The sequence below is a fragment of the Panthera leo genome, chromosome E2, assembly GCF_018350215.1.
Source record: "Panthera leo isolate Ple1 chromosome E2, P.leo_Ple1_pat1.1, whole genome shotgun sequence".
Lineage (NCBI taxonomy): Eukaryota > Metazoa > Chordata > Mammalia > Carnivora > Felidae > Panthera > Panthera leo.
In genome coordinates this window covers 42272572-42286870 of record NC_056693.1, presented here as the reverse complement: position 1 = coordinate 42286870, position 14299 = coordinate 42272572, and the positions used below count along the sequence as shown (strand labels likewise).

Below are 14299 nucleotides of genomic sequence, written 5' to 3'. Positions count from 1 at the left end.
CACCTACTCTCCCCTTGGCTTCCAACTTACTGATCCTTTATATCTGCCTTGGAATACTGGCTGGAATTTAATTTCTTCACCAGATGAGGTACCCCCCCCCCCTTTTCTGGGCCCTCTATATAACCCTTGCCTGCTCATACTGATGTCCCTCCCCACATACTGTGCTTGACTTATCACCATCAATTCCTCCCAATGTCTACAACAGTACTTGACATAGCACAGGTACTCAGTGGGTATTTGTTGCAGGAATAAATGAGTTTATTAATCATTGCATGGATGGATTGTCATGTAGGTGGCTTTGGTGGCTGGGAGGGGATGAGGGAAGAAACTACCTAAGCCATAGCCAGTGTCTGCCCATGGCAGCAGGTGGCTGGAGGGAAAAGGCCATGTCATCTCCAGCAGGCTGGGTGCTGATTTTAATGGCCCGGCAGTGAGGTTCGTGCATGGCGGAGGCCTGCAGAAGAGGTAACGCCGAGAGGGCAGCTCTGCCCACCTCTAATTATTGCTTGAGTCTTTCTGGCAATGTCAGCTGCCTGCCCCAGGGAGCTTGGTCTCGTCCATCACAGTGTGAGCTCAGGGTGGGGCTGCTGTCACTGACAGTGGGGAAGACGGGAGGAGATTCCCAGGGACCTTTGGGTCTTGGAGAGCAGAGGCAGCCTCAGGCTTGGACCATGCTCAGCTCCTGTCCTTCCTGTCCCCAGCCGAAGGGTGTCCCTTGACTTGAGGGTCCCATTAAGAATCCTCCAGGGTGGCCAAGGAGCAAGCCAGCTGAATGGGAGGGGGGTCCACAGCACCCCCCAGGCAGGGAGCCTCAGATGGTTTGGTGTCTGCTGACGTGGAAGCCCTTGGGAAAATGGTGCTCTAGTGGCCAGCTGGGCAGGTAGGCGGCTCAGGCCTGGAAAGAGGCCTTGACCACACGGCCCTTCAGTGGCTGTGGCGGCCGGAAGTTGTTTACCATGTGAATCCTCTCATCATCCTCTGAGGTGAAAAGCAGGCTCCGGAACTTCTCCATCTTGAGAAGACAGAAGAGATACTCAGGGCAGAGCAGGGGTGCTGTCGTTCTCTTTGATCCCTGACACATCATCTGACATACCTTGCCAGCCAGCTCTACCCCTCTCTCCTCTTGCTACCCACTCGTTCTCTTCCTTTGGGATCCTGATGTCAGTTACCCACAAAAGGGCCTCTGAACCTGGACCCTGCTCCACCCGGCTCTAGTTCCAACTCCATGTAGCTAAGACTTGTCAACAAATGCAGGATTCAGATTCTAACACAGCAAGGGTGGTCCCAGGATGCAGGGGTCTCCCCTCTCAGCCTGTGGTGAGGTCCTAATGACTAATAATCAAGCGAACTCCCAAACAAGAATCTAAATGTTTATTAGCAAAAGATGGGAGACTTGATGGTGGGACTATAAGCTGTAGCTTGCTGGTTGAGAGTGCCCCAGCCCTCCGCTTGGTACTCTGGGAGAACTCACCTGCCTCTCAGAGATGCTGATAGGTTCCCGGAGCACGATCCAGGTGACACTCTCGCTCAGCGGGGGCGTTGTCAGGGAGCCCGGGTAGGTCCAGTAGTGCCGGCTGGCAGGCAGGAGGCACTTGGGGTTGAAGCAGCTGAACTGGGCCTTGGTTCCCTGGGGCAGAGCAGGCAAACCCAGGAATCAGCATAGACCCGCCGCCGGGACCAGACCAGCATCCTCCCCACTCTTTCCTGTCGGCAAGATTTAGTCTTCTCCTTGGCCCAATGATGCAAATTGTGGGCATAGGTCTGTGATACCAGATGCCACCCCCACCCTGGACCCGGCCCTGTCCACCTGTTTGCTGGTATGTAAAAGCTGTGGCACCTAGGGCTCTCTGGGCACCATGTTCTCTCTCTGCCTTTTCCTTCAACGACCCTTAGCGGAGCTGGCTGTAGGATGCCCACTAACACAACAAGCCATCTTATCAATCCTATACCAACCAGGTTGTCACCTGGGCACTGAGCGAGGCCACTGACTCCAATGAAGAGGAGTCATTTGCAGGGCACTGCAGCTGCTAACCTGTACTCTTCATCTCAGCGAGAGTTTGCGGTCAGGCTGCAGTGGATGGGCCCACTCTGTGCTCCAGCCTCTTCCTCCCACCAGGCTGCTCTGGGTCAAGACCATGGACCCCTGGTCTCACCTTAAACCGAACCATGTAGAGCGCGTCTGTCAGACGGTTCATGCTGGGGTGCTCATCCCCTGTCTGTCAGGGAAACGGTAGTGTGAGCCCAGCACCCAGCATGTCTGGAAACTAGGGGCAATGCCGGCCTCCCCGTGCCCCTCTTGGCCCCGATAACCACCCCTTACCTCCAAGAAGACACCGACCACAGCCAGGCCATCGGGCGCTGAGGCTGCCTCCCCAAAGGTGCTATACTTCTTGGCGTTCCAGTGAACGAGGTGCAGCTATAGGGGCAACAACAGGCCAGGCCAGGCCAGTGCTTAGCGCCTCCGAGGGGCCGTGGGAGCTCAAAGCCGGGCTTCCCTCTGCAAGAGGGGTAGGAAGCCCCCAGGGGCCACAGATAACATCCACACTGCTCTGGGCCCAACCCTTTCCTGAGCCCCAGGTGACCCAAAGAGAAATCTGGCTCAGGCCCTGCCCTGGGTGAACTGCGAAATAGATAATGGCCATCCATGCGAGAAGATGGTGCCTGCAGCTGAGTCCAAAGAATAAGTAAGGGGTTATCAGACAGAACCCTGGGGAAAGATACCCCAGGTAGAGAGAACAGCATAGGCAAAAAGGCTGGGAGGTTTGAGAGAGCCAAGTGTGGACAGGAGATTCTTCACATGCTGGTCAATGTGGGGGGAGGTCAGGAAAAAATGAGGCCAGATAAAGCCACTTTCTGCAGGGCCTTGAACACCAGGCTCAGTCCTTGAACGGTTGTCAGCAGGGTGTGGTAGGACTGGACTTATCCTTCAGAAAACTGCTTCTCGAGTCACAGACCAGGGGGCAGAGTTCTGGTGGAATACCCTGTGCTAGGGGTGGTCTCTCCCAAACCTCTGGCTGTTCCTCCTCACCCTCTCTCGACCCCCACACCAGGCGCGTGACCATCCTGGCCTTCTCCAAATAATAAAGGGAGGGCTCAGGTAGAGGGCCTTTACCTCGCTGGGGAACGACTTGCCATCCACCGTGTGCTCTGAGCCCACACTGTGTTTCTTGCCCCAGTGGAAATGGAACTGTTTGAGTCGGTATGGCCCGTCCAAGGGCCCCCCAGTCACCACTGCAAGAAGAAGTGTAGTAATTTATGTGAGAGAGTCCACACGGCCCGGCAGCTGGTAGTGCCAGGACCAGGCCAGTGCCCAGGAGAGGGATAAAGTTTTCACTCGGAAAATTTGTTGGGCTAAGTGGGCTCGGGTCAGTCTTCACCCAGTGCCGTGGGCCCTTTGCGGGGCCAGGGCAGGAATCCAGGCAGCCTGCAGGTGGAAGAGGAGTCCGGTAGTGACAGAGTGCACCACTCCACTTGGCCACCCTCCCCGTTTCTGCCCACTTTTGCACAGAAGCTGGGCCCTTGTCTCCCAAGCCCCCGTTATCGCTAACAATAGGCCTTTCATGTCTGGATCCCCTGGACCCTGGACCCAGGGTTAGATTAGGGGGATTCTTTTGTTTAATCCTTCTAGAAGCCTTATAGAAGTCATAAGAGACAGAACCTTGTGTTTTCTCTATCTTACATTGGAGGAAAATGAGGCACAGAGAGGGCAAGGCATTTTGTCAAGATCATTCAGCAAGGCACTAAGTTAGGATATAAGCCTGTATCTCCTTCATAAGTCCAGAGCCCAATCCCCTAATCATCAGGCCACACTGTCTCCCTAGAACCTTCAGCCTTCCCAGGACCTGGTGTTGTCCAAAGGCCAGCTCCTGACGGTTCCCACTCTAATGGCCGGGCCCGGGCCATTCCCTGTGGTCTCTTTGGAGGTCCCTAGTTGTGCTGGCTTTGTGACTTTCTCACCCTGATACCTGGTGAGCTAGAGCCAGGCACAAGGCCTCCTGGGACTGATTGAATTTCCAGGTGAAAGGGATCAGGCAGTCGAGGGAGCCGGGAGCCCCAGGAGGCTTGAATGTGAGTCGCTGGATCAGGTGACTGCCCCAGGCTCAGAGTTCTACTAGGCCCCTCCAGGATGGGTGACCAGGGCAGGGCCTTGTCCCCTGGGGGCCCCGTGAGGAGGAGGATGACTGAACAGTCCAAAGGCCATTCTTTGCTACCTTGCCCTATCTGAGAAGCAGGGCCTGTCCATAAGCATTGCCGGCTGGTGGACAAAAGAAGTCTGGGGCGGGAGGTGGGGGTATGGCCGTGGCAGGGGCCCAATCAGGCTGCTCCATCCGGGAGAGGCAGGAGCAGCAGGGTCTGATATGACCTGTGGGGGCCCACCCCTCTGAGCATGCCCCACCTGGGATGCTGCAGTGTGGCCTCTCGGGGAGTAAACCCCTTGAGCTTGGCTCCCTTCTCCTCCTCTCCCTGTCCTAACTACAGAACACACTACTGTTCACTGTGCACTCACCATGTGTTCAGCACTCTGCTGGCATCAACCCCCATAGTGTCCTTGAGAGGAACACATTGTTATCCCTTATTGGACAGATGTATGACTGAGACTTGGAAAAGCAGGTGTCCTCCCCAAAGTCACACAGCTGGTGAGTGGCAGAGCCCCAAATGTCTCACTCCCAAGCCTACTCTCTTTCTGCTGGTTCCCTGTCCCCTCAGGCTTGGGTATTCTGGTAGGGAGGGAGCTCCATCCAGGCTTGAAAGTAAGCCGCTGGATCACTGGTCCAGAGGCATGCCCCCTTGGCTCCCTTTCTCCCTTCCCAACAACAGTGGCCTTCACGAAGCTACAGATGTCTGAATTGAACCCTTAATGCCCTCTGCAAGCTGTTAGGAGGTACAGTCATATGAAAACTGCTCCATCACAAACTGTCATTTAGGGTCATCAAGAGCCCCAAAGCTCTGGGTGAGATGCTTTTCTAAAAATTCAGTTCCAGGAAATGTCTTTCTTCTGAGAATCCGCTGGATTTCCTCCCCTCTACAAGAACTATAGCTGACCCTCTTTCCCTTTTTTCCTAACCTACCAGGGAACTCAGGGCTAAGCAACTAAGATCACTCCTCTGTGGTTTCCTTCCTCTTCTCTGCTTTTTGATTTTTTACTTGAAACTTAATTTCCTTTGTGTGCTTTCATTGTATGCAGGATAAGAGGTGGAGACGGAGAGGCAGAGTACCAGTTACTCCCTTACACAAAAAACTCTAGCAGATTCCCTCCTTGCCCCACACTACCTTTCACAGGCCTGTTTATAAGGATAAAATCTCTTCACTGAGGAGCACTCCTGAGGCCTCCACCTAGGAATTGATTAGGAAAGAACCTGGACTCTCATCCCAGGGTAAAGAGATGCCATACGTTCCCGCTGGCCGCTCTCTGGTGCAGGCTAGTTGGAATCTTGAGCTCGTGGGTGAGTTGGAGAGAAGACCTTTGGAGTTGGACCAGGCTTGTTTGGAACTCCCCACCAATGGGGCAAACTCCCCATTGAGTCTCTATTTGCCCGTTTTAGAGGTGGGTTCTTGAGAGAATAAAAGAACTGCCTAAGACCTTAGCAAAGGGCCTGGCACACAGAACACATTAGCTCCTTTCTGTCTCTGCTGGGCTTGGCCAGATCACACAGGGCGGAGGGTTTGGCCTTAGGCCACACAGCAGGTGACTCACAGGGCCCAGAGTGAAAACAAACCTGACCTAAAGCAGTAAATGGAAGAGAAGGAAGGGAATGCACATTTCTTGAGCATTTGCTATATGCCAGCACTACAAACATCACTTCCGTTTTTCATTTTTCCTCCCTATGACCCTAGAGAGGAAAAGAGCATCCTGTTTTGTGCATAAGTTGACTGAGGCTCAGCCTAAGCCTTCAGAGCTGGTGAGAGGTGGAGCCTTCCTTCCCTGCCACAGCACGCCAGCCTTCCTGAGCCTGTCCAACACAGGGTGAGGAGCCCAGGGGGAGGGGGCCAGCCTCCGCCAAGGGCCACTCACCAGTTCGGTCGTCGCTGTCATTGAAGTCCACTTGGACAGAGTGGCCATTGTTGGTGATGCTGAGGGATATGCAGGCCTCGTAGGAAAGCTCCAGTGGCTTCAGGCTGGGCGAGTACACAGCCTGGCTGGACACGATGTTGATTGGTGACTGGCGGTCTCCCTGGGCAATGGGATACAGCTTGTGCCACTGTGAGGGGCCTGCAGATGGGGAGAGGGCAAGGACTCAGGCTAGCCTGGATCTCTGGGCCATGGGCTGAGGACACCTGTGGGGGACGGTCTCCCTGGTATCCCTTCAGAGGTTAGCCCCTGCTTTGGAGCTCTTGTCCCAGCTCTGCCACTTCCCCTCTCCGCCTCCATTTCCTTGTCTGCAAAATGGCCTTACTAAAACTCATCTCCCAGAGCTGATAAGAGGCCCCGTGAGGTAATTTATGGAAGGGAGCCAATATAGTCACAAGCCAAGGGGCGGTTCTAGGCAGTGACTCCTCCCCAGTTCCCAATAGTGCTCACAGAGGGCCCCAGGCATCTGAAGTCCCTGACCTGACCGTAACATGTATCTGGCCTCTTCCTGCACCTTGAGCATGTTCGTGTTGGTGTTTGTGAAAATAATAACATAAGCTAACATCGACCTAGCCTTGGCTCTGAGACATGTGTTCGTTCCTCACAATCACATTGTGAAGCAGATACCAGCATGATCCCCATTTCATAGATGAAAGAACTGAGGGCAATTCACCCACACTTCGCACACACACTTCGGTACCGATATAAACACACAGCACGTGCATGTCTGGCACGTGCCTACAGACTATAGAGATTTTCATGGGTACATACGTGTATGCACAGTGACCTGGGTTCATCGGGCCCAGAGTGGCCAGGGCCAGCAACATACGGGTGTATAAACACACACAGCGCTGCCACCTACAACTGACACACGCATATACACCGTCACACACAAACACTCCCTGTTGCAAACCCAGGTCTGCAATAAAAGACTACAGCAAAATACGTGCTCGTGCAAGCACATACACATACACCTGCGTGCACACCCACGAGCGCCCACCACCTGCCTCCCAGAGGCTCCATCTGCAGCCTAGAGGCTCGGCATCTCCCTGGGGAACATCCTGAGATGCAACCTATTTTTAGAGCTATTGCCGGCTGGTGCTTCTCCCCGTTTTTGGCTTCTTAAGTTTTCCTGAGAAAACAGCAGCAGGTGCCGACAGAGCTGTGTCCCCAATGGATGAGTCAGAATCGTGGCCCAGACCCACTGGGTTATTTTTGAAGTCCTGTGAGCATGCCGCATGCCGGCACCTCTATTCTCTGTCCTTCCCTCTTTCATTGCCCCTAACCTGAATGACCCAGGTCTGGCTGGGTGAGGGGCAGTGGCCTGAGGGTGGTAGGCCCATGGGGCAGGCCCTATAGGATACTGGGTGCTCAGAGCTGGTGGGCAAGACTAGCAGATGGATACAGTCAGGGGACTCTGACTCTGGAGGAAACACCCAGAAACTGTCTCAGAGCGGGTGCTGGAAGGAAGATGATCTATGGGTTCTGTCAACCTGCCCCTTCTCTGCCTCTCTCTCCCACTTTGCTGGTCTCTGTTGCCTTTTTCTGAATGTCTCTAGCTTTGGCATGCCCAGCTCTGGGGGTCTCCCCTCCAAAATATGCTCTTGTGTCCCTGGATCCCAGAGGGAGCCAGACACACAACAGCCCCTCCCTAACTCCTTCTGACCCACTGCAACCTCCCAACCCCCTCCCAACCTCCTCCCAATTAGCCCAGGACCCCCATCCTCCCACAAAGAGTGACTGTCTCTCTCCAGAGAGGGAAGGCGAGGAGTGTTCCTGTCACCAGCACCTTCATTTCTCCCCACATCCACCTGCCCTGCCTAGCATTTTCTCCTGGCAGGGTAGGTTTTGAGTCCTCGCTGTTCACCAGAGGGAAAGGGGGAAACACTTACCCCACACCCCTATACCCACTTGGTAAGAAATAGCCCGAAGGGTAACTGACCTGTCCCAGACTCACATTCAAGCCATCTGGCTCTCCCTCTGCCTCTTTTCCCTTCCTCTGCATCCTAAGGAAACTGAGGCAGGATCGGGTGCTATTTTCCCAATCAAACCAGGAGGCTCGTGTGGGCCACGGGCTCCCACGCTTCACACCAGGACGTGCTCAGACACTCTGCTCGATGTAGACACCTAGACACACGCGCGCGCCCACAAATGCCCCCTTCCCGCACGTACCTACACGCGCGCGCCCACAAATGCCCCCTTCCCGCACGTACCTGCCAGCAGGAGAGCCCGGACACTTCCCGGGGAAACTCTCCCGGGGACATCGCGCCCTTGTCCAGCAGAGCCCGGCTCCCGGGAGGTCCCCGCACACACGCCGTGCGCGCTCCCCGCCATAGACACCCGCGCACAGCGCTCCGCCCGGACCGCCCCCAGCTGCCCAGGGCCACCTCCGCCCCCTGTGCCTGCGGCGGGTGAGTGAGTGTTGGGGCCCAGGTCCGGGCGAGCACAGCAGTCAGGGGCTGCGCGGAGGAGGCGGCAGGACGCGCGCTCAGCCAGGGGGTGGCTAGCTGGCGGCGGGGCAGGCCGGGTCGCAGCGCGGACTTTGGGCCAGGAGTGGGGGAGCCAGAGCTTGCGCCGGGCGGGTGGGCTGGATTCGGGGGGCTGGGCCAGAGGGGGGTCCCGGTTCCTCCCTGACGGTGGGGGGCTTGAAGTCCGGGAAATCCGGCTGGGCTCGTGGGTTAGATCCAGCGGGTCGGGGCTGGCCAGGGTCTGCGCCTACCGTCGTTCTGGCCGTAGCCCCAGCCGTGGTGGCCGGTCATGCCGCTGTCGTCCCCGCAGCCGTGCACCTGCCTGCTCCTTCCTCTCAGTTCCGGCTGCGGCTCCAGCCCCGCTCGCTACCGCCGAGCAGCCTCTTAAAGCTGCGGCGCGCAGGAGGAGCAGTTCCCGGGGGACCCGCCCCCCCAACCCCCGGCAGGGCGAAAGAGGCCGGCGGTGCCCCGCCCCCGCCCGCCCGCCGGCTGGCCAGTTGAACCCGAGAGTTGAGTCGAGATGGGGGAGGTCAGGGGACGTAAACCTCTCTCCCTACTCCCCATTCCCCCTCCCTGGCTGGACGACTCTCCCTTTTCACGTGTACGGGCTCCGGACTGTCCTGTGCTGAGGACTGCCCAGGTTTCCCCACATCCCACCCCATCCCTGGGCTTGTCCCTGAGCCGTAAATCCAATTCCCAGGGACCTGGACTCTGGGCCCTGAGTCCTCTGGGATTAGAAAGTCCCCTCTAATATGCAAAGTGCCTTGACCATCAAGTCACCAGAAGTGGAGCTTCCCCTGTTTGCCAGACACTAGGGCAGACGCCAGGCCAAGCTTTCTGTCATCTACCTCTCGTATCTACCCTACGACATTGAGTGGTACTTCCATGAGCCCTCTTTCACAGAGAGAGGGCTGAGGCCTAGAGAGGTAAAATGACCTGCACAGCGTGCAAGGGATTCACTCCCAGTTTGTCTCACTCCAGACTTTGCTCTTTACCACTTCCCTTTGGTGCTGGGGCAGGGGTCCTGTGGTTATGGGGGATCTAGGAGCTTTGGGTAGGAGAGGGGACAGGACTGGCAATCCAAACCCCTGGCCCTGGTGGAACCAGAGCCTCAAAGGGAGAATGGGAAGGAAGTAGCATCAACCCGCCGGCAAGAGGACAGACAGTCAAGAGCTGGCTCCCTCATAGAACCAAGACGAGGTTCCCACCCTCTTATTCTCTCCATTGCTTCCTCCTTCCCTCCAGGACTCTTTGCCTGTCCCTCTACAACCTGCTATTTGTCCTTCCTCTCCTTGCCTCCTCATGACCTTTGGCACACCAACTGGGAGCTCAGGCCCTCCACCCTGCACTCAATCTCACTGCCTGCCTTGGCCCAACATTTTCCCGCCCACAAGCCTTGATCCTTGCTGTGCCCTCCTCTGTCTTCCACCCACTGGCTTCAGGTGGCCCAATCTGATTCATCCTAGGATGTGGCCTTGTGCCAAGGATAGGTCTTGTCTCTGACTAGGCCTCAGCAGGCAGTTTTGGGAAGACACACAGATGGGTGGATGGAAGGACAGACCAATGATCCCACCCAGGGTCCTGTACCCAACAGGAGGTGAAGGGCCATTTGACCTTGACCAGAGGAGACTATTTCAGGCCCTGCTCTTGGCTGACCTTGGGAAGGAGTCTGCCATCTTGTCTGCTGGCTCCCCTGCATCTCTGTGGCTATCTCAGTTTCCCTCTTCTAGGCCCTGAACCTCAGTTCCACAAGCTAGAGTTGCAGAGATTAATTGATAACTCCTTGGCTGGGCCAACTTCAGTCACTGACTTCCCAGCCTGCCTAGCTACCTTTCTCTGACCCAGGAGCTGGAAGGGGTTTTTGCTACAAATATGGCCATCAGGCAGCGGCAGGGGACTTGTGATAGAGATTCAGGGGATGGGGCCCCCAAGGGCAGCGTGTGACAGAGAATACAACACTGTCAAGGCTCCAGGTCTAAGCCAGAACTGTCATCCTCAGACCAAGAAGACATGCTTGCTCCATCCCAGAGGAGGCAGCCACCCTTCTCCTGGGGGAGTCGCAACACTCTCAGGGCCTGGGGAGGAGGCCCAAATATATCTACTTTATTGATCTGCTTCTCCTTTAGAGTGACCCAGGCCTTTTCCATAGTTATTTATAGTATTAAAAAAATAAAGTTGGAATTATTCATACAGCTTGCATCCAATCACAGCAACCGTAGGTGGATTTTTGTCCCGTTTTACAGATGAGGAAAGGAAGGCTTAGAGAAGTTGAGTTAGGGAAGAGTTAGGGAACACAGTGACAGAGCAAAGATAAAAATCCAGAGCTGTTGAGTCCCTTATTCAACACGTCTAAAAGCACAGAGAGGGGGAGGAAATGGATTTTAAATTTGATTGTCATTTGCATATATGCAAGACTTTCTCTGGAAGGACTTAAGAAAGCTTGGGAGAGTGCCTCCAGGAAGGAGACTGGGAGACAGGGAGGGTGGGGGAGGGTGCTGAATGGGGGTAGGAGGGACACTACTGCTTACTCCTTTGTACCTTCTGAAAGAAACTATTACCTCTTTAACAACAAAATAAAAGTTGATCTGGTTTGTTTCCTTCCCGCAGCCTATCTTCAGCAGTTTACTCCAGGTTCTGGAGTGCTGGGCACTCAGGCAGGTGAAGGAGCCGATGCACTCTGCCCCTTTCAAGTGAAGCCCAGTTGCCCCAGCAGCCCACTCAGGTCAACTTGGGAAAGCCTAGGCCCCCATTCAGGCACCTCCCATTTCTATTCTGTGTTGTCTTTACAGATGAATTGATTTCACTGCCCCAAAATTTACTCTTTGGTCTCACTGCATTAGTGTTCACTGTTGATGGGGAAGGGGAACATGAGGAGGGGGTGAGTGGGTATGAGGGCTATGATGGAGGGCTGGAGGAGGAGGGCAGGGACAGTTTACACAGTCATATCTCATTCAACAAGTGATCTTGACCAGATTTCACTTCCTCTCTGGAAGGTACAATGTCTTTGCTCTACAAGATAACTGAAGGGATTGTCCCTGCCCAGCCTCCCTCATGGGGATCCCTGTGAGCATTGGTTGAGACAATAGCTGCCCAATGCCCTAGCAACAAGTAAAGTCAGGTGTACTTCTCATTGTACCTAATGCACAGGGCCAACAGGCCAGGCCAGAATCCCTGTGGCCTGGAGACTCTAAAATCAAAATTACAGTTTGTCATATTTTTTAAAAAACATTTCCACTCAAAGTACGTATGTTTATGTGTGCATACAGTCAGATGGAATGATCTCATGCATGGCTCCAAGCATACCTGGCTGTGTGGCTTGGAGCAAGTTACTTTACCTCTCTGAACCTGTCTTCTCATCTATAAAACAGAAATAGAGAGTCTAGAAGGCTAATAGGATGGTCAGGTGACATGATGTCTGTGAGACTCCTGGTATCAAGGATGTACTCCTCGGACCCTAGAATGTCTATTGTTGCCCCTTTTCCTTAGTTTGCTGGGCACATTTAGAACCCCAAACATCCCATTTCTAATTACATCTATTCATTGTAGGAAACTTGGAAGAATCAGAAAAACACAGAGAAGAAAGTTAAAACCACTGGTTGTGTTATTACCCAAGAATCATCACTATTAACATTTTAGTGACTATCCTGCCAGGCTTTTTAGGTATGTCTGAGTAGTACTGAAAAGATAATGAGAATCATATATATAGCTTTGTGACCTTTTTTTTTTTCATCTAATGCCCTATGGTAAGCATTTCCCTGCCTTTGAGAGCTCAACACTTAATAATCTCTAGTGTATAGATTATTTCTGGTTTTCACTATTGTAAATAGCACTACAGTGAACATTCTTATTTATACATCTTTGTGTGTGTGTGTGTGTGTGTGTGTGTGTGTGTGTGTGTGTCTGATAATTTCCTTGGGACAGATTGCTACACGTGGAATTACCAAATCGGATGATATACATATTGCCAGTAAGGCATTTTAGAGTGAGAAAGTATGGTGGAAGTAGTTTCAGAAATTTATTCTTTTGGGGCACCTGGGTGGCTCAGTCAGTTAAGTGTCCGACTGCAGCTCAGGTCATGATTTGGCGGTTTGTGGGTTTAAGCCCCGCATCAGGCTCTGTGATGACAGCTCGGAGCCTGGAGCCTGTTCCAGATTCTGTATCTCCTGCTCTCTCTGCTCCTCCCCAACTCACTCACACGATATGCATTGATCGAAGACTTACTAATGCCACATTCTGGGCCAGGCATGGGAGATACAACTGTGAACATTACAGACCCACACCTGCCTCGGGGAGGAGTGGGGGTGAAAGGCGAGAGATTGGCTAAGGAACACCAGGATGAGAAGGGCTAGGATAGGCAAGGACAGGAAAGATCGTGGCAGAGGCCTGGGAAGGTGTCCTGGGTTGTGACTTATTCTTTCTGCCTGGTTTCTCATGGATTGTAAGCTCTTCCAGGGCAGAGCTAGCCCCAGACTGCTTGGGAAACTAAGGATCCAGGCTCCCCCAGCTAAGGCCAACCAACATGGGTAAAATAATCGACCTGATCTGGTGTCTGGCCAGATCTGTTGGGGTGTTTGTTTCTAATTCTTGCACCACCTTTTAATATCTGTGAGGCTTTGGAATTTTACTCACCTCTTCAAGCCTCTGCTCTCATCTATGAAATGGGGTGATATCTGTTGCTTTGGATGAGCACAAAATGATGCATGGCAAGGGCCTGCCTGGCATATAGTATCAGTGCTTGATAAATGGGGGTACTATTGTAGTTATGGGGCTCAGTTTTCCCACTTGTTTGTTCAGTGGGAAGTTGGGCTAGGTCAGTGGTTATCAAACTTGAGTGTGTCTCAGAACCACCCGGAGCGCTTGTTAAAATGATTCCCTGGGCCTTACCCTATCCCAGAGTTTCTGATTCAGCTGGTCTGGGATGGGGATGAGAATTTGCGTTTCTAATGAGTTCCAAAGTGCTGCTGTTTCTGGTGGTCCAGGACCACACTTTGAAAACCAACGGCTTAAATGCATGAGGCCATGGTTTCCTAGTTTGAGACCTAGTTTGATTCTCTGTCCTCCACAATAGGAAAAAGTCATCAGTGGGCCCTGAGTTCTCAGATGGCAAGGTTTGTGTCTGATCAAGTCAACCTCCATGGATCCAGCACAAGGACCTTTATATGCTATTACTGGTTGAATTGGGTCATTCCCCACCCCACCCCACCGCTGGCCATCCTCCCTCCCCACAAAAAGTTGCCGGCACCTATGAATGTGATATTATTTGGAAATAGTGGTTTTGCAGATGTAATCAAGTTAAGATGAGGTAATTTTAGGGAGAGCCCTGATCCAGTGTGACTGATGTCCTTATGAGAAGGGATCCAGACAGAGACATGAGAGGAGAATGCCATGTGATGATGGAGGTGGAGATTGAAGTGTTGTGGCTGTAAGCCGAGGATTGACAGCCAACCACTAGAAGTTAGGAAGGCCAAGAAGAATTTTCTCCTTCAGGCTTCAGAGGGAACAAACTGCCCACACTTTGATTTCAGACTTCTAGCTTTACTGTGAGACTATACATTTCTGTAGTTTTTTTTAATTTAAGATTTTTTTCTTAAAGATTTTATTTTTAAGTAATATACCCAACTTGGATCTCGAACTTACAACCCCGAGATCAAGGGTCACATGCTCTAATGACTGAACCAGCCAGGAGTCCCTACATTTCTGTAGTTTTAAGCCACTAAGTTTGTGGTACTTTGTTACAGCAGTTGTAGGAAACTAATACTGT

At 53.2% G+C, this 14299-nt stretch overlaps 1 protein-coding gene and 1 long non-coding RNA gene across 2 annotated transcripts in view; one reads left to right on the top strand and one right to left on the bottom strand.

Annotated features, from left to right (window-relative positions):
• LOC122208479 overlaps positions 1-12180 on the top strand; it is a 28391-nt gene extending 16211 nt beyond the window's left edge. Inside the window, exon 4 of the long non-coding RNA XR_006197246.1 lies at positions 12085-12180. This is a non-coding gene — a long non-coding RNA (uncharacterized LOC122208479). The remainder of the gene's footprint in view (positions 1-12084) is intronic.
• CA7 (carbonic anhydrase 7) lies at positions 812-8334 on the bottom strand. The gene is given in 8 exon segments (XM_042919597.1): positions 812-1012; positions 1472-1627; positions 2154-2216; positions 2321-2416; positions 3113-3231; positions 6014-6211; positions 8284-8313; positions 8316-8334. Coding segments are annotated over 8 exon segments (804 nt in total). The 3' UTR covers positions 812-889.
• Positions 12181-14299: the final 2119 nt, after the last annotated feature.